Below are 20,446 nucleotides of genomic sequence, written 5' to 3' on the forward strand. Positions count from 1 at the left end.
CAAAGAATGCACCTGTGTGCCTCCTTTATGCATATATATTTTTTTCCTGCACTGACAATCGTAAGGAAGATGTGATTGAACAAACTTCAATGCTAAGCCTTGACTATTCCACAAGGTTAAATTAATGTCTACTGAAACATATTAATCATTTATGTATGGGAAATGCAATGTACAAGGTCAAAGTCTGTAGATGGGTAGATTACTTTGTAATCAGATCAATATAATCTTTGTAATTAATTTTACAGATTAATTTGCTAGTGACCATTGTGCTGGTGTTTTGTCCTTCTGTAGGCAGTTGGGTTTTGTGTCCGTTATATGTCCCAGAGTTTTTGTTTGGTTGTAATATCTTGGCTCATTCTAACCATTCAAATTATATGCTGAATTAATCAAGGCTACTACTTACACATAAAAGCAGAGCAGGGAAAGTTATCAGGGAATACATGTCTAAGAAAATAAAATCTGCAAACAAAATTGTGAAATCAGAGTTAACCTGAAGTGCGTTTTGCCAATCCTTTGCGCTGATTTACTTTGTCACTCCTTCGTGTGACTTCATCTTCACCTTGGTTGTTTGCCTGTCATTCCTATTTACTCACTTCTTGACATTTTTTTTCTCCTTGATTTATTCGGTAGATTTAATAGGCAGTTTGGCAGTTTCTACATATAGATGCTAATGCAAAATGTACTTGCTCTAGCATTTCACATCTCTGAAAAAAAAAAAAATGATAAAAATCATTCAGTGTTATCTTTTGGGTTCAGACTATTAAATATTAGATCAATGTTTTGAAGTCATGAGTGTATATTATGCCAATCTGAGTTGTAGGTTTATATTTTATTTTAATGGGCAATTTGAGATCTGTGTGGTGAGAAAATCCCTTAGACCCTAAAATCTAATTTCAGCCTTCTATTTTTAGCACAATAAACCTGGAGGGATACCTTTTTTTTTTTTTTTTTTGCTTATATTCAGCATACATACAGGGAATGGTATTCTTCTAAGCAGAACTCCAAATTTATAAAGTACATGTTGTGAGAAACTCTTAGAGTACTGCAGGGGATAAGCAATATGATAAAGGTTAGAATCAATGCACTTGGTTATAAGATTCAGGAAATGAACTTGGAGCACACAACCTGGTCGTTTGCATTGAACGTGCCAGAATTCTTCACTCAAAATTCTTCTTTCATTCATGAAGGCTAAGGGCTTTTTTTATTTGTTTTTAAATTAAATGGGAAGTCTAAGTCAGCTTTTTTTCCCAGCAATGATATGACTTGCATGGAAATTTGAAATCGGGTGCTAATCTTCTGTGTTCATTAGAAAAATCTATTAAAATAGCTGCAACTGTTGGAGCTGTTAATTGACCTGTGTGTGTGACCTCCCTGAGGCACAGCTTAATGTCTCGGTGAGAATAAGCTAAATTCTTATCTGTGGATGCTAACGTGAAAACAGATATACTTGCTTTGTTTATTTTATCAAATTTCAGTCATTGTTAACTTTCTGTTTGTACCTGCATGGTCAGCTGCATTTATGAAAATGGTAAATTTCTGTTGCATGTAGGCAATGCTGAAAATACTTGTCTGCATTCGGTATAAACACAGTAAACTTTTTATCCTCCTGTTTTTTAAGAAGTTGTTAATGTTCTAAGTATCTCTGTAGATCCTTTTTTATTGGCCAAAGGGATAAAATGGAGCATGTTGTTTAAAATTGGCTTATCTGCATTTACTTTACTATCAGCGGGTGTGCATGGTAGTGACAAATTCTCAAACCCTACGGCAATATCCCTGTTTAAACGGAAACTGGGTTATTAAGAGTGGCAGTTCAGCTCGAGTTATTCTTCATTTGCCAGTCATCCTACTACTTTCATTTGATGGGAGGTTAATGATAAAAGGGCTTAAAACCTTCAAGGCAAAGTTACAGAATTGAGATTTTACTTGACACGCATACCTGGCTTTTTTTAACCTGCTTCCTTTATTCAAATCTCCCTAAAAATCCCAGTTAGAAAATAATTAGTTTGGTCACTTGATTTTGTGGGTAGTTAAAAGAAAAAAATATGTTTTTCATAACTGTGTAATAGTCACAGTTGTCATATCCAAAAGTAAGTTTCTAATTAACATTTTTCTTGGAAACCAAAGTTTTAAGAGATTTTTAGATAGATGGTGCATGTATCTCTGGAGGGTAGAACAGAATTTTTCAGATCAAAATTTAAATATTTGCTATGGTAGCAGAAAGGGATCTTTGGCAATAAATATTTTACTTCTAAGCTTTTGATTTTTTTTTTCTTCCCTTCCCCCCCCTCCCCTTCCTCATTAGTCATACAGTGGCTGGATTTGGTTTTCAGCCATGCTGTTCCATATTTCTGTATGTATTTGAAAGTGTCTCAATTGCACGAGCCTCCCAAGTCCTGTGTGAGGTGTCCTAAGTACACGCCTGTGTTCTCTTCCTGTAATTTTTACTGTTGCTGTAATTAAAAAGCATGCACATTTGAAACAGAACTTGCTGTCTTCTGTTTTAGATGGAATAAAGTCATTGCCCTATCTAAAGCTGTGTTTTAATATTGTGCAAAAAATTTTTTGTTTGTGGTACAGGAGGATTAGACTGACTGTGGGAATGCCTTAGCAGAGATGTTCCTTGGTATCTAGATCAGTGCATCTCAGTGCTCTTTGGCTTATTCTGTGTGTAAGAAGTCTTGTATATCTTTAAGCTTCCCTGTTTTCGTTACTGCAGACATCTGACTGGCAGAAAATATTTAAGTTTTGATGACCTGCTTTCCGAAGTCACTCAGTAATAATACCTTCAGTGTTTTGGAATTGCCATGCTACAGCACAGCATGTTTTTGTGCTTGTCTTCTCTTTGGCTTCTGTGCAGTTGAGCCTGGAGCTCACTCAGCTGCTGTTTATGTTGTTTTAAAAACAAGCAAAGAAACAAAAACTCAACCCAGGTTGTTGGGAAGTGTTTCATTTTTTAGAGAGTTTTTCAACCTGATAGGGATAAGCTTCTACCTACCATGTGTCCCTTCTGAGGAGATTGTGAGATGCTTAGTTTGGATTTAAGCTGGTATCAGTAACAAATTTCTCTGTCTGTAGCAATTTAGTAATATGCCACTTGTTTTGATTGTGTTGATTGTTAGAAAAGGACAAGTATTAAAAGAACTGTACTTGTCTCCTGTGCATCTTGAATTGTAATGTTAAGGTCTGTGGTAGGAAGCATCTCCCATTTAACACCAATGTTTCTGTGTACTCTGCCATTCAGTTGTGCAACCTTGTGTCTTTTAATTTTTTTCCCAGTGGTCTATATTGTGAAACAAAAGTAGAATGTGTACTTATAAGCTGGAGGTGGGAGAAGGAAAATGTTAGCATAAAACTGATTTATTACTACAGAGAATGTCCACAACCAAGATAAGAAACGACAATCTCAGATTTTCTAAATTTCTGATTAGGTTGGCTGAGTTTGTTAGTAGGTGGTTTTACACAATTATATTTTTTTCTTGCCACTTTCCTTATTCTCTTGTTGTCAAACAATCGTGTACTGACGTGAAAAACATCCTCTCATGCCAAGACTGCAGTGCTTATGGTGAGGCTGCTAGTTGTTAGTATATTTTAGTTAATAAGTGGTCTTAATCTATAATAATAATCTATAATAATAAAGTTTAAAAATCATTGCTGGGGGGAAAGGTATGAGAAGTGGAGAAGGCTATGAAAAGGCTAACTTCAAATTCCTTTTGGATATTTTCGGTCTAGTTGCTGTATTATCAGCACCTAGCCTTAGCCAAGTTTTCTGAGTTATATCACTTCTGAGTTACACCACTGTGGCAAATCTCCAGCCCCCAAATCCTTGGTTTGGGCTCGCTGTGAGGAGGTCTCCAGCACCAGGTTGGCCCGGTCAGCAAAGCCGGAGGTGATTTAAATCTGGAAAGGCAATAAAGGAGAATGATTTCTTAGTTGCTGCTAAAATACTTAGTTTTCTTAAATATAAATGTTAACATTTTTTTTTTTTTTTTTAGGTGAAGAACATTTTAAGAATACTGGATGGCACTAGCTTTGTGTAGTTTTGGGGAAGATTGTGTTAGATGGTTGCCCTCAGGAGCTGGGGAGGTGGCTGCAGAGCAGAGATGGCTGGGGACATCCTTGACAGGCTGCTCTTCTGGAGAGGAGACAGGCTGAGATCTGCCCGTGGGTTGTGCATTGCACATACAGCTGAGGAAGGATTCTAGATGTAGTTTGCAAAGCGTCCCTATATCTTAGCCAGACTGCTAAAACAGTTTTGTTTGAATCTGTAGGTCGATGTCATTAACACACAGTTGCTCTGTGAGAGACAGTCAGGTGAGAAATGGATCTGTTGGATTCTTTAAGAATGGGAAACTGAGAGTTGATTTTTGAAGTCCTACAATAAGAGTGATGTTGAGCAAGTTCGTGGATCTCTCACACTAGAATATTGCCTGAAGACTTTCAAAAAGATAGAGGCAGCAAAAAAACAACCAACCAAAAAACCGCACAAAGTGGCTCACCAATTATGCATAGACTTACTTAACTGTGCGATGAAGCATAAGAAATATGAGCTAAAAGGTTGCTGGTTAGCTATTGCTGCGGGTTCTTGAAGCAGAACAGCTCTGCAGAGCCCACCTCACTGAAATTGTTTTCTGACACTTGTGTTAGGGAGGTGTGCTTGTGTGTTCTGAACATGTTTACGAAGATTTACAATGGTGATCTCTTAAAGACAAGTTATTCTGTATAGATATGACCTCTATATACACAGTTATGTTTTTTAAATATTAAGCTTAAAGCCTACAACGTTACAGAAATAACTCAGAGGAGTGTGTAAGGATCAAGCTAACATTTCAATTAGTGATATTCTTGGTGATCAGTAGTATTTATTCTCTTGTATGGTTAATGCTTTGCATGTAACCAGACTTTTTGATTTTGACCAGGAAGTACCTGGTTTTAGAGACTCTAGGTCACATTTCTGCAGTTACTGCTTTTTTTTTTTTTTCATGAATGTTATTGACTTCAGAAAATCCCTACAAAAGGTATCTTCCTTGATCCTCTGTGGAATATGAGGCATTTTGAAAATGATTTAAAATGCTTTGAATGAACAGTAAACTCAGAATACATCTGTTTGAGGAATCTCTCTGTATCGGCATCCTAATTTTGAGGTAGACATCATCAGGCAATAAGTATTAATTCTGCTTATGCATCCGTAGATTTCTGTGGAAGTCATACAGTAGTTTAATAATGCAAAGAATTGCCACAGCATGACTGGTCTATGTTTTCTTTTTTTTCCCCCTACCCCCTAAAGTATTCCTAAAGGTGCATTATACCTGCTTATAGTTGGGCGGTTGCCCAAGTAGCGTTGGGATACTGCCAGTTCTGCACTGCAGTAAATCAGCATCCTGAATTTATACATCTTCTTGTGGATACGTTTTCAATGGGGAATATCTTAGGCAATGTATATCATTAAAACAAATAAATTCAAGGACTTGGCAGTTAGGTCTCTGTAAGCAGACACAGGAATCAAGGCTTCTTAATAGTGTCAGTGATCGATGTTACAGTCTGTTGGCTTTGCACAGTCAGTTCCAAATTTGTGTTATTGTTTGACCTGATTTTGAGACATTAAGACTAAAATGAAGTTTTTGAAGGGATTTTAATTTGCAGCTTCCTCATGTTTTACTAAAGGCTATCAAGTTTTTATCACTGCTGTAATTTTGAGAATAAAAGCCTTGATTTTTGGAGAAACATTGTAATGGAATAAAATTTAATAGCAGAGTTGTCTGGCTATAATGACCACAGAATATTTTGGTTGCAAGATCATACTATTTTTACTATGACTGTCATCCTTTTCCTTATGATTTAGGAGACTATATATTTTTTTTTGTACTGAATTTCTCTTCTCTGACATCAAGGAGCAGTAATTCACTGTCCGAGTTTGACATCAAAATTTCAATGACAATATACCAGCTAGATTAAATATATTTAAACATATAAAGTTGCATTATGTATTTAATAATCATCTATTTAATCAGCTAAGTCTAACAGACTGGTACTTGCTAACGAAACTGTAATAATCTGATTTGATAGAATTTTGTTTGCTTTTACTGACATTCTATTTTAAAATGGAGAGATTACAAATAAATGAAATACTCTGAAGAAAACCATGCTCCTCATGATATGCTTTCATATACACTGAGGAATTGTTTCTGGGACTGAATGCTTCATTTATTCTTTGTTTCCCAGTCTTGCTACCAGAAGATAAGACACCAGTTTTCATCAGATGTCCATTAATAAAATATAACCACAGGCATAAGTTGAAATGTCCGTGCTAAGATACACATTTAATGAAAATTAGAAGCTCTAATTTGAGTTAAGTTTTATCACTGGATATAGTTTGACTTTCTTTTATTTAAAGATAAGGATAAGAATAAACATAGTTTGAATGTGTTCATTTAAAAAAATATGGAAATTTTATGTGGCAGACATTCAGTATCCAATGTTTTATTTCTGTGTTTGGGATATACTTCTTAATGTCACGAAGCATATTTAAAATGCTGTTGCAGATACCAGATATCTGCATAACTAACTAACTAAGATTACAGACAATTCTGCCAATGCGTAAATGAGTTTTTGATTATTCTGAGTATTGCAATGAAGGAGTGCTAGCGGGTAGGCTTTTTGGGCAAAGAGATGTCTACCTGAGAGAACTGTTTAACTGGAAGACATGTTTGACATACCAAGCCACTTCAGGGCTGAAAGTCTAATTGTGGCAATGGTTATTCAATTAAACAAATGCTCCACTATGTATAGCTCTCAGCATACAGAGTATAGTTCAAATGAGCAAAGAGAAACAGACAGATTAATCTGCTGAAACAATATCCTATGGAACATAAGCCTGCAGAGCAATGTTCCTTCTAATTTCTTCTTGTGTAGCATTAAATGCCTGAAGGAGGTCCCAGTTCTGACATGTCAAATTTCCTTTGTTCCTCAAGTGGAGACCTGGGAGTATGAACAGTGTCTGTTCTGAATTATTCTGTGTTTGCATTCTGAAATATATTCAACTCATATTGAGTACGAGTTCATAGAAGTGTAATCTGCTAGGTACATTTTGGTTTGAGATATAATTTCTTTCATCAAAATAACTACAAAAGTTATAGCTGTAACAAAAGTTGTAGCTGTAAGAGCAGTACTATATACAGTTTAAACAAATCTTGAATCGTTTAGTAGTTGAAAATTTAATGATCCACCAAAAAAAAAAAAAAAAAAAAACCAACAAAAAACAAAACCAAAAAAAAAACCACACACAAAAAACAAACAACAAAGTAGGTCTTCCACAACCAAGAAAATGTTCTTGCCAATTTCTTGATGTTTTCTGTGAAGTAGCTTGGAAAATACAGATCATACCTCTGAATTGGAAAGTAACTTTGTTGGGTGTTGATATTTGATGTAGCGGTGTTGCTGAGCACTGGATTGAATACCCAATGTTGAAGGGAGAATGACGCTTCTGTTGTCAGAGCTCAGCAGTAGTTACATGCAGTTTCCATGCTTGCTTCCATTGAGTCCTGTGTACTCTTCAACTTCTTTGCTATTTTAAATGGGTCAACTGAGAAATATGATGAGAAAGTGGTCGAGGCAGCAAAGACTTCTGTTTAGCATATGCTTTCAAGTCCAGATGCTTAACATTGCCACTGAAGTGAAGTCTCGTTTGACAGAAATAAAGCATGTTTGACAGCAGCCATCACAAAGAACTGCAAGTTCTCACCCTAGTACGTGTGTGTGACATTCATCGTCCCAGTGAAACCACACGCACTCAAGTAGTCATGTGCTGAGCATGATTCATTGTTCCAGAGGTTTTGGAGTGCAACACCCCAACTTGAGAAGAGAGAATTAAAGGTATTGCAATGGCCCTAATTTGTAGCTATTTCTAAAGACCTAAAAAAAGTCATGCATCAGGATTTGTTAGGTGTAGGATAGGGGAGGTTTTACTAGAGACAGCTTGGAGATTGGGATTTATTGGGTCTTTCAATAGGTTGAGTCAAATCTTCATTGTTTCTGAGCATTTTGGAAGTTTTTGCACTACCTTATTTGATCAGGAAATCCAAAAGCTAGCATTGGAAAAACTCCGCTACTGTATAATAATGCCCTTCAGAATTGGTTTGTGTGGGGAATGTGTATTGAAACAAGTTGCTTTTTGTGCATTTTTTTTTTTTTTACTGTTTTGGAAACGTGAAGTTTCCAAACTGGATGGTTTGAGTGCAGAGTAAATTCATAGTTGTCAAAGTTCTTTCTTCAGCTTCTTTTTTCCTGTCAGTTTTGAAGTAGAGAAGTACGTTGTCTGGCTGCAGGTTGTAGTTGCGTAAAAAGGACTACGTCAAGGAAGCTAGGGAGGAAAATTTAAGGGAAAGATATTACAATCCAGTGTCTGGATTTCCTTTTCTAGTTCCTGAATTCACGTAAGTCAGGCTCTTCTTCATTCCGGAAAATTAAATATAGATTCTCCAGGAAATCCCCTGCCCTCAAGCGCTGTAATATTAGGGTCAAGGTTTAATGTAGCTTTATTTGGGCTTTATACAGCTGATTTAAATGTAGATTATGAAAAAAGAAAGTCTGCATAGTGGTAACTATTCTGGTATTGGCCTTGTTTTGCACCACTTTCAGGTTAAAAGACCATTAAATTGTGGTACCTGAGTCCTTTTGTTGTCTTCATGGAATAAAAATCCTGTCTTCTGCTACAGACCACTTCTTGTTCTTGAGTTTCAGATTTTCTTCTGTACTGCAGCTGTGTGCTCTTAAAGGATGTAGACCCATGAGCAGTAATGTTATCTTAGTGTGGTAACACAAGTGTAATTGTAGTGACTGGTAGCCTGCCTGTGTGACTGGTAGCCTGCCTAAAACCCTGCTGGTTCTGTGAAGCTCAGATGGGAATCCCCAAGGTTTAATTGTGTTCTTGTTGGCTTTAACATAGCTAGGACAGAATGACTATGTGTGTTAATTTTCTCCAACTGCCTCTTAAGATTTGACTTTTGGGTTGATATAGTATCCTGCTGATTCTCAGCAGGATAAATTGCTTGTGACATCTTTCTTAGTAACAAATCGTGTTTGCTGTAACCTGGGGAGGAGGATAGCTGTGCTCCATTTGGTAGGTACTATAACTTGAACAGTTCTCGGTTCCATCCAGATAAATACCCAGAACAGTAGATAAGCTGGAAGGCAAAACAAGAGAAACCACACACATGCACACGCACGCACCAAAAGAAAGAAACCCCCACAGTTGTACATATTTGAAGCAATTTATGCCATTGTTCTAAGGCCAAGAAGTGAAGCCATTTCTGGCCTGCAAAGAAGATCGGTGAATACCTGCTGGGAAGTGTACAGTATGTGCCAATAACTGTCCTGATTTCAGGTGTTTCTGCTCACTAGCAGGGAGGAAGGGAGGAACTCAAAGCTACGTGGAAGCGCTGCCTGTCCAGGTTGTGAGGGCTTTGTTTTCAGGCTGGAGTGCATCTTCCACTGCACTTCTAGTCTTATAGTGCCAGACTGCTGCTGTGTCACCAAAGGTAGTTGTGTTAGCCAGCACTGGCACCCTTAGAAAACTCCATGTTGAAAAGATCTGCTTTGGCCAATGCTGGATGAAGTGCCTGAGTGCAGTTAACATATTCTTGCAAACCCAGTCAGAGATGTTTTTTCTACAAAATCCTTTTAACCATAGTTTGTTGCCAACCCTTTGATGCCATCTTCATGAAGACAAACAGTTTCTCTGTGCACTATCAGTGGTAGGCAGTATTCTAGCAGTTAAAGAAAACTCAGTAATTAGGCTTAGGTTTCTTGTCTATAATTATTATTATTTTGTTTTAAAACAAAATGTAAAATGTGATCTCAGAGAAAGCAGAGGCAGAACACTCATTTAAAGGCTAAAATGACATCCTCCTGTGGTTTGAAAAAGAGCTTTTGTAGATTAATACTGTAGCTCCTCTGCAGTTTCTTGTGTAGTTCCTTGTAGGCAGAGAAGTCCTGAGGAATGTAGGATGCGTTATTGTTGAACAATGTGTCAAGCACAGCACAGAAAATGTGGAAACTCAATGGAAAACCACTTTATGTTTTAATAGTGTAGTGAAAAGCACAGAATCCTTAAAATGAAAAGATTGTACGTGGTTTGTGTAACAGCACTTTCTAGCAAAACAGCTGGCTGCCAAAATAGCTTTGTTAAGGTTTAATTCAGAACAAGTGAAGTGCAGCAAGTGTTGAGGAGCACAGGATTTAAATATATTTTCATATAAAAGGAGTATATCAGTCTCAAATTTGTCTGTGCCTTAATTTGGAGGGGAATGTGTGTTCTGGGGAAAAGAGTGTTTTCAGCATGTGTGTTTTCTTAAGAAATGTTTTGTTCAAGACTATATTAAGACACAAGTAACTGTAAGGATGAAAAGAATGAAAATACATCAGTGTTCTTGCTCTTGAAGACTGTCTTGGAGATATTTATGATGTTTTGTTGGCTGGCACTGAAAGCTTATAAGAACACACAGTATCTTTTGAGGAAGGTATCTTGAATGCATTTATCTTCTGTAGTAAGCTTCCACAATTATGGTGCACCAATATTAAAGATGTGTATACATGTTTTTTCAGATAATTAAGGAGTTTAATACAGTGGGATTGTTTTGTTTTTCATAACATGATGCAGGTACCTTAGGAGAGCTTGGAGGTTCACAAATATGAGTATAAAAGTGGCTATCAAAGTGCACATAAAGAAAAAGGAAAGCAAAAACAATCAAGTAACCAAAATCAAACTTGAGGAGATAGTATTATCACTCTCAGCTGTCAAATGAATGTATGTTTTTTTAATTATATATAAAGTAGACAAAATATGGTGCTTGTGACAGATAAATGAGGTGCAAGAATTTTTTTTCTCCCTTTTTTTCAGGGAAAGTGCAATGGATAAACCCATGAACTGTCTCAAAAAAAAAAAAAAAGAAAAAAGTTGAATGATTTAACTGAGTGAAAAGTCATGCTGTGTTCAATCCAGTAAGAAAAACTTAAACTACTGCAGTTAAATGTATACTCGTTATAGCTATTTGTTAAATAACTGGAAGTTAAACTCAAAAGAAGCAGAAGGATGGATTTGGATATTGAACATATTGACCGATGCTTGTGAAAACCAGTGTCTGTCTTTCTCTTTGGAGTTAAAGATGCCCAATGAGAAAAGGTAGCTAAAGCCCCTTATGAATAGATGGTTTGGCGGAGGGATTTAAATCAATCATTGGCCTTTGAAGGAAAAAGAAAAGCTTGTGTATTACAAGATTTTGCACAATTTGAAATATTTGACTGTTGGTTTAAAGGCATCTTTTAATCTTGTTTCAATTCTTGGAAATGGCATTCTGTAAAAAGTATAAACAAATCTTCTAGATTTTTTTTGCCTTAGTGTCATAAAGTCTCTGACCCCAGCTGAGTTTATTTTTTTTTTGTCAGACTACACATTTATACTTAGTCAAATAATTTTTAGGAAAAGGAGGAAAAAAAAAACAAAAAACAACAAAACAAACCACAAAACACTTCCACCAGCTTAAGTGATAATATAATGCACTGTAATATGTGTGGAAAAATTATCATTGAAATCCTAATGGAGTTACTTCCTGGGAACTTGGGAAATCAGTTTAACAAATCAGTCTAGCAGCCTTTGCTGAAAATGACTATCTTAGAAACTTTCAAGTATGCTGATTGTTTTTTAATGGATGCCCTTCTAAATACTAATAATCTACACCAAACAATGAAACAACCCAGCAGATGTGCAGTTCAGCAGCAGTGCTGGTTATACGTGTGTCAGCTTAGGATGTGTTTTTTTTTTTTTTTGGGGGGGGGGGTTAGGAAGTGTGCATATAGATGTGTGATTTTACTGAGGTGTTTGTTTATGCTTTTAAGAGCTTTGTTGTCTTTTGAAGTGCTGTTTTTCTCTGCATTAATCTGCCTCTCTGTATCTATGTGCAATGTTGATTTTTCTGGAGTAACAAGTTTGAGGGCAGTATAGATCCATATGAGAAACAAGCATGAGAAGCACGTTTCTAAAAAGTCAGGCTGAAACACTTCAATTATGGAAATCAAAACTGTTTGTTGTCTTAACTGTGATGGCATGCGAGTGCTTAATTTCCTATTGTGCATCAGTATACAGTAGTATTTCCTGAAGTCTTCATTTTGAAGATACTAAGTGTTCACTCCCCAGAGAAGACTTTCCCTCTCTTTAACCTAGATGAGTTTCTGCCCTTGTCAACTGCAGGTGTTTTCAGTCTAGGTACTGCATCTTTTTATGCAGTAAGCTTTTGTGTAAATTCAGCAACAAAACACATTGCATCCCAGAGAGCTTTTGTGCCTATTTTTCTTTTTAAATTAACTTCTTGACTGTGAGCTGTGAAGTCATCTGTGAACAAGGTACATCAGAGGCTATCTTCTATGACTTGCTATGGTACTTGCTCTTGGCTGAGGTGTTTTGCCAATTTATTTTTGACTGGCCTGTAGAACTGCTTACAGACTTAACGTTTGATAAACTTGCGTATCAAACAAGTAAAAAGCCCTGCAACTTTTTGCTGAAGCTTTCCCGTAGACAAACCCATGGTGGAACGTATGGTTGCAGTTCTAGGGAAGTATGGGTGGGGCATGTGCATGCACAAGGTCTGTAGAGGAACACTGGTGTAGCTTCACTTGCCAGAAGCTACTGATGTAAACTTCTCGATCAGTAAAAACAAAAACTTTGAAGACTTGGTTGCTGAACCCAAGTTCATTAATGTTATTAAATTAGTAGTAAGAGTGATACACTGTCTGAAGTGTTTTTAAAATTTATTGTTGTGCTTGTATTTACTCTGCTTGCTTCTTTTTAGAGCAAATGCATTGATATGGTACAAACTGCTGCACCACACAGTCCTAAATGACAGACTTGTTTTGCCAGCTTGGTCATAGGCTGATAGAAAAAGAAATATTGGCTGCATTATCTTTGTTAGTTGAAGGGTTTTTGGACATAGACGATGTCCTAATTTTTCTCTGTTAATTCTCCATGTTTCTGCTGTTTGTCCCTTAACTCATGGTTGTATTGCACAGTGTAAAATGGGAATAGAGTAACTTTCTGAATTTCAGAGTTTGCCATTTTGCTCTTAGCTGTTTTAAGCCAGCTCCCTTTCTCTTTCGACCCTGCCAATGCAGGTGCTTTTAAAATCTTGTTTCATCACATAAAAAAAAAAACCATGCTGCTAACTGCACATAGCCAACTTACATTTGAGGTTGGGTTTTAATACTATGCTGTCATCGTCATTAAAGGATGTGGGCTGTTCTTGCTTGAAGTTAGAACTAATTGTTGCTGAAGACTTGAGACATGTAATTTTAAAAAATGAAGGTGCTACAGATTAATTAAGTAATCTGCATCTCTTAGAGTGTCACTGGGGACATAGTTTTCGGCTAAGAACACTAACACAGTTACTAATGGGATTCAAGTATGCCATTACTGAGCTGCTTTGGAAGAAGCAGTGGGAGTGGCAAAAAACAAAGTAAAGTACAGGCATTCTGAGTACAGGCTGTTGAAATGGCACAAGATTTCTACTGCAGCTATTTCTAGTAACCTTAAGGAACTACTTTGTTTTCCTAACTAAACATTACTTGAACTTATCCAAGAATTTACACCTATAAGAAAAAAAAAGTATTACTCAAGTAGCAAGTTCTCAATCTACGATAGAATGACTGCATGACAACATCTTCATTTGTGTCCCTTGGTGGTGAGAGGAGGGACAAACTTTTATTAGCAATTTATTCTTGGGCTGCGAAGAAGCACAAATTGGCCAGTAAGTAGTAGCAGTAGATAACGCTGACTACAAATCTTACATAGGTTTACCTCTGCAAATGTATCCAGAATTTCCTTACTGTGTGGAAAGGCAGAATGATGCTGAGGGGCAGGTTTCTTGAGAAAAGGAGGGAAGATTTCTAGAACTAGGAAAGGAGGCCTTATTTATAGAGTGAAAGATGCAAGAGGAAAGTAATGGATTCAACAGAATACAATGTAATGTATTTACTGTAGCTTGATTTCCTTTTGTTAGCTTTCAATTAGATTTCACTGGATTTTTATGCTGTTACCAAATGGATAGATACACATTTTAAAAAGTGAAATATGTGGGATGAGACATTCTAATAATGTATACGTTTGCAGGTAGAAATTGACTACTTTGATGAAATTGTTCTGTAAATGATTGAACTAGGATCTTCTTTTGGAATTTTGAGCATTTTTGGCTCTTTGTGATGTTCTTTCTACTGGCAATTTGGTAGTGCTATCAGTTGCTTAAATCAAGTGTCTTACTCTGTCATCTTCTTTATTGCAGCCCTGATGATATTGGTACCTGTTGGTATATCCTGCTGTCTGGTTCAGTCTTCATTAAAGAATCCATGTTTCTTCCAAGAAGCAGGTATGTCAGCTATGAATAATCTGCATTTAAACAAAACTCGTGTTAGATGTAGAGAATTTGTAGAATTAAAAGGCAACCTTTATGCTTAATAGAAGTGCGGAAGTATGCACGTGCTTTTCCTACCTTTACTGGCTTGTAGTAGTTTTATGTCTGCAGCTAGAGTTGAAAGCCCATCATTTTCGACACTGCACAAACACCCAAAACATCATGAAAGACTGCTAATGTAAAAAATAAACACAAAACCAATACAAGTACAACAAAAAAAACACTTTGTCCCTAAACCACCAAAACAGAATGAAGTACTGGGTAGACTGTTCCTCTGAATAATCAAATGTGAAGCTGTAGTGCATCCTATGATTTATGTTGCTTTTCTGAGGCTTTACTTTGCACAAGACTTCGTGCATGTTTTAACATATGCTTAGATCATGTTACTGCCAGTTTTGCTACTTTTCTTTAATGTTATGCTTTGTGTAAATGAATTTGCAATAAAAAGTGATATTTTATGTGGGGAAAAAGAAAAGTTTAAGTGTGAGACTGTCAAAACCTATATCACTTCTGTAAAAAAAATATATATATAAAATATTACGAGCTATGGAAAAAATACAGAAAAACTACAAAGATCTTAGTGGAAGCAGAACAGAATCACTTCAAAATGCTGGTTATGTGCATATTCATTCAAACTAGTATAAAAGGTTCCTTTAAAGTAAATAACACGTAGTAAAATTTGTGAAAGGCAGAATGAGCGAATGACCCCTAGAAACTTCCTTACAGCTTTTAAACAGTGGGAAGCCAATTGAAAGCTAACATTGGTTGGTATACGAACAATTAAATATTCAAATCTGCCTCTCACTGGGAGAAGGACACTGGTCTTGGGCCTTTCATTTGATGATGATTGGTATGTTTTTGGTGTAAGCAAATATCTTGCATATTTAAGAGGACAGGCATTGCAGATAAAAAGGCATATTTGATGTGCCATCAAACAGCACAGTATATGCTAAAGGTGCAAAATTGGTTATTGTAAAAAATAGCACAACAACAGATTATAGGATCCCTGCTGTTGGCAGATGGAAGAAAATTGTCCCATATGTCATCTCTAAAGGAAAAAAAAAAAAAAAGCTGGCAGAAAGTGCTACCTTTAGATGCCAGGAGAAGGGATACATGATATCTGAATTAATTTAGGGTGGTTGCATATAGTCTGTCACAGGAATCCTCTGTTCCTTTGAAATGCAGCAGTAGTTGTGCTTCAGGCATTTTTTGACATTCGATAAGAGGTGAAATTTTATAAGATAAACAATGAGCTTGTGATTCTTCCTGGGAGAATGAATAGAAAAGTGCAGATCCTGTCTAAGAAAAGCATTCAAGGATTGCTTGCCTGGACAAATGGAGAAACGTTATCTGGGACAGTGTCTCAGTCTAAATCAGAGATTTCATATTGGTGAATTTCAAGTATAGAATGTGGCTTTACAGAGTTCTATAATTGTGGATGGAGTCAAGTAGCTGCCAAAGCCAGTATCTTGGGAAGCAAATCCAAGAGAGATGATTTGTTAATTAACAAAGATAGCATAACAAGTCCATGAAAGGAAAATTAAGAATCTTGAATTTAATGATGTGAGATAAAGTATGACTGGAGAGCAAAAACAGTCATTCTAGTAAGAGGATTCACTCTGCAGAGAGGTTATGGTTATTAAGAGGATAGATGAGGGCCTTATTTAAATTCAGTACAAAGCTTGTCAGGATTTTTTACATTGCGAATGAGTAAGCTGCAGTATCTGGGCCTTGGACCTATCCATGAAGAAGAAAAATGGGGAAAGTGAGAGAGGGCTTAAATGAGGTTAAATTTCTGACTTGGAATATTGGTGGGTCATAAATGATTTTTAGTTTTTAAAGCAAAGGCTTGAGAAGAAAACAGCTGGTTCAGCTTTACTTATGTGTGTAGTGAATTGCTCTTAAGGAAATCGTAAGCTGCTCAGTTATTGGGATTGGGTACAGAAAACAGTTTAACAATGATGTATGAGGTAACCTAAAGGGGTTTGTACGCAGCAGAAGGCGCTAACATCAATTTTTTTATGGTGCTGTAGTAAAAAGGGGGTGAGACCTTCTCAAAAGGCTGCTGATGAGAAAGAACTAGTAGGGAAATATTTTGAAATCTAAAGAGTAGGGTCAAAAGTAGGCAAAAGGCAGTTACTGGATAACAGCTGACTTAAACTGACCTTCTACACATACACAGGAATAACTGAAGAGCCTTTTTGTTTATTGTGTCATTTGGGAGTCTTGATGTGTTTTTCTGCTCTTTCAAAACAAAGCAAAAACCCCACAATAACAAAAAACAAACCCATGAATTTGCTGCATTCTGCTAAATGCATCAAGTTCTCATGAATTATTGACCTCAGGTAACAGGAAGGGACATAAATATTGTGTTGTTTGGCCAAAGTCACTTGAATAAGCTTACTGTAAATTCTTATTTAGACTTAACGTTTTTTTCATCTCTTTCATCTTTGTCAGTTGAGAAAGCTGCTAGGAAATAATTTTGCAACATGTGCAGCTGTGAGTAAGAGAGGAGGATGGAGCTGAGGAGAGGCTGTGTAGGAGCAGAAAGCATGTTCTTCTCCACTAAATCCGAGTGACTCAGAAAACTCTTGTTCCTTAAACTACTTTTCCAAGATATCAGTTTAATCAGTACACCCTCTCCCCCAGTCCCTCCCATCTCCAAGCCTCTTACCATCCAAAACCCATAATTTTTTTCCTACTTCAGAACTATCCTCTCATCTCTGCAGCCTGCCCTGCACTCCTGCAGTAAATCCCTTTGCCTGGGTTCCTCAGGCCATGTCCTGCCCGCCCAGGAAGGACCTCGTGGGTGCCAAGGGCTTGTTCAGATGGCAGGTATCTCCTTACCTGCCCCTGCCATAGCCCATCTTAGGCTGTGCTGGCATCCTTTAATCCTGTCTCTTAAGTACCAGCCACAGATACCTTTCCTTCCTCCTCAGAAGAAGCATTTAAGCCTTGATAGGAGGCTGTTTTCTGAAGAAAAAGCTTTGCTGCTAATAACTTACTCAGGGAGTGCTGAGGTCAGAAGCCTGAAGATGTACAGCAACCCTACACCAGCAGGACCCATTCTGATGGTTTGGTCAAGCTCAGTCTTTGCTGAATGATGGGTGGGCAGTAGCTGGTGAAATTTAAAATAAACAAAAAGTGGCATCTGCCCCATCTTCAATGAGTAGAGTATTGAGAGAACATGCCATGTTTAGTTGGATTTCACTCTTAACATGTATCTGTATGAGCCAGAGTGAAAGTAGTGCCTGGTTAGGGTAATTCAGATAGCCCTAGTGAATACATCAGCCTAAAATCACAGAGGTGTTTTCTCAGTCCTGTGCTGGATCCCATCCTGCTCTTAACTTCAAGGCTGTTGGCATTTCAGCCTTTAAGGAAGAAGATGAAGTGCTGTCTTCAGATCGATAGCTGAAACTTTGAAGTACTTCAGTGCATTGAACTGCACATGCTCAGCACATTATTTACATTTGGGGCCTCTGTTAGCTAATATAGCTGCATTAGCTTCAGATATAGCATCCCGAGGCTCATTGGTAGATAACACTGGTAATACCGTTTTGTATATTTTTCATGCATTTTGTGTCGGTTGACCTTATTTTTTTTTCATGTTTTTGTTTCCAAATCCACTGTAAACAGCACAGAGAATTCTTTGGGGAGAGGGAGGCGATGACTAGGGCTTGCAAACAGATAACTTACAGCTGTGAAGAAGAGTATCTTAAAAAAAAAAAAAAAAAAAAGAAGAAAATTCAAACAGCCTAAAATCATAAGAAATGACCGTCCCTTTGCTTTCCCGTTCACAGCACAAAGAATAATACAGCACTCCAAAAATAACCAGCTCTGTAATGTACTTTATGCAGTCAAATAGCTGCTAGTTGAAACAGTTTAAAAAGAGCAGCACAGCTGCCAATTTTGCTGAAGTTATATAATTTACTGGGTGACTTATAAAACTACTTGCAACTAGCTTCTTGACAAGTCTTTAATTTAGAGTGTTTTTTTTTTTCTTTCTTTTTAAGTTGTTCAAGATAGAATACATGATGTCCTGAACTGAGTAATTTGTTTGGGGAATTTTCATGTCTAAACAATGTCTGTTTCATGAAAATAATTCCAAGTAAATCGCTTTATTTGCCTATTGTAATATAGCTTTAGCTGTATTTGTTCCAATGCCAAGCTAGCAAATCGTGTTCATAAGGGCTGGATTTCATTCAGTTAATGTCTTATTTTGGGAAAACATACAATTCGGAGTTCTAAAGAATTCTGACCTTAACAGTTAAGCTGCCATACTTGTGGTTTAATAAAGTAAAGCTTAATCTTGTTCTCCTATTTAACTTCTGTACGTTGCAACAGTGAATTTTATTCTGACAGCTTCATGTGAGGAAGACATTCCCTGCATATTTTGCTTTTACAATTTTTCATACCACTTTTATTAATTTTTTAAATTAAGCATACCAAGCAAATATTAATTAAATTAAACATTCCTTAACTGCCCCCTCCCACCATGACCACCAAACTAGAATGAATTGGCACTTTTTCCTCTCACCACTTTCTCTGAGCTTCTGTGCCCTGAAGCATTTCACATGGTAGAATGAGGTTTATGTATTAAGTCCAAAAAATAAATGAGCAGAAATTACAGTTCCCTGAAGGTTGTCCTGGCTTTCCTGTGTCTTCACATGGTCACTGTCAGCAGTAACGTGACAGTCCCTCAAAATATCTTTGGAATTGCCTCCAGCATCTCTAGGTCAGCTCCATGCTCTCATCACACTTGCTCAGCGGCTCACACTTCCTGTGTAGTTTTTGTTCCAGGACTTTGCTTCTAGTGGAAGTTTTACCACAGTCCTTCATCTTTTTGGTTTGGAACAAACGTATTTCCTAGATCTCCCAAAACTAGCCTCATGCTTCCGCATGGCCTCCACAGCTGGAGGACGTGGCTGACTCTTAGCAGCTAAAAAACCCACAGAATTGCTGGACAGATTTTTCTCAGGGAAATGCTCTGGTGCTTGGGTTTTTATGCCTCTCTCCCAGAGGTCTTCAGAGACTGAAGTCCCCACTCTTCAGTTGCTGTAGCTTCTTCTTTTCTTTCCTTACTGCCACAGCTACCCTGTTCTCTCACCCTTTAACATAAGGCTGTGCTCCTTTTAGCAAGCTTACCAGTCCTACATATGAAAAATTATTTAAGCTTTTTCTTCTGACTAAAATATTAAGTTTTCAAGTTGAGAAAACATTTTTTTTCTCTCTCCAAAATTAAAAAGGATGTATCTATTTGAATATGGATGATTTAGCCCTCTAGTCTTTCTTATAGTAAAACAACTTGTAAATGGAACATAGTATCAAGTTCTACTGGAGAGCAGATGAAGAAATTATGGACTTGATTCAAATCTGTTTAAAGCAATAGGAAAATTCAATTTGTGCAGAAGTGCTTATCACTTTACGTTGTGAATGGTTCGTGATGCATGCTAGCTTACCTCTTCTACTTCAGGTTTCTTCTAATTCAGGCTGGTGGTAGTGAAACATGGTTTTAACTTTATTGCACTTGATAGGTTTATTTAAAAAACAAACAAAAAATCAATTATGAGCTTCATGACTTGTTAAATAGCTTTATTAGTCTGTGAAAATACAACGATTGGAGGCTATAGTTATTTACAAAACTTTCTTGACAACAAAAGGGCATGGACCTGGAAAAGTTTATTTTTTCCATTACAAACAAATAACTAAAAATGTTGGTATTTTTTGTCTGCATCTCTCCTTTCTTAGGTAGAGAACGTAACTTTCTTGTCATTCTTTCAAGAATGATAGGTGGCATTTTAGCCTTCTGTTTTTTTTGTGACCATCTTTCAAATGGAAGAAAAAGTTAATTAGAAAGAGCACAACTTTAATATTAAAGTACTCTTGCCCGAATAATAAAGATTGACACTTTGGTAGTATGTGTATGCTAATATCTTTATACTAATATCTTTGTACTAACAAATTTGCAAGTTGTTGTTTATTAATAATGGCTGCGG

The 20,446-nt window shown here is 36.8% G+C and overlaps 1 protein-coding gene across 9 annotated transcripts in view; it reads left to right on the top strand.

The window, feature by feature from the left end:
- RAPGEF2 (Rap guanine nucleotide exchange factor 2) overlaps nt 1–20,446 on the top strand; it is a 181,172-nt gene that overhangs the window by 61,147 nt on the left and 99,579 nt on the right. For all 9 annotated transcript variants that reach the window (XM_068681101.1, XM_068681094.1, XM_068681087.1 and 6 more), the window contains one exon: nt 14,322–14,405. In XM_068681101.1, the coding sequence (XP_068537202.1) occupies nt 14,322–14,405 (84 nt within the window). The remainder of the gene's footprint in view (nt 1–14,321; nt 14,406–20,446) is intronic.

The sequence above is a fragment of the Anas acuta genome, chromosome 4 (genome assembly GCF_963932015.1).
Source record: "Anas acuta chromosome 4, bAnaAcu1.1, whole genome shotgun sequence".
Taxonomy (NCBI): Eukaryota; Metazoa; Chordata; class Aves; order Anseriformes; family Anatidae; genus Anas; species Anas acuta.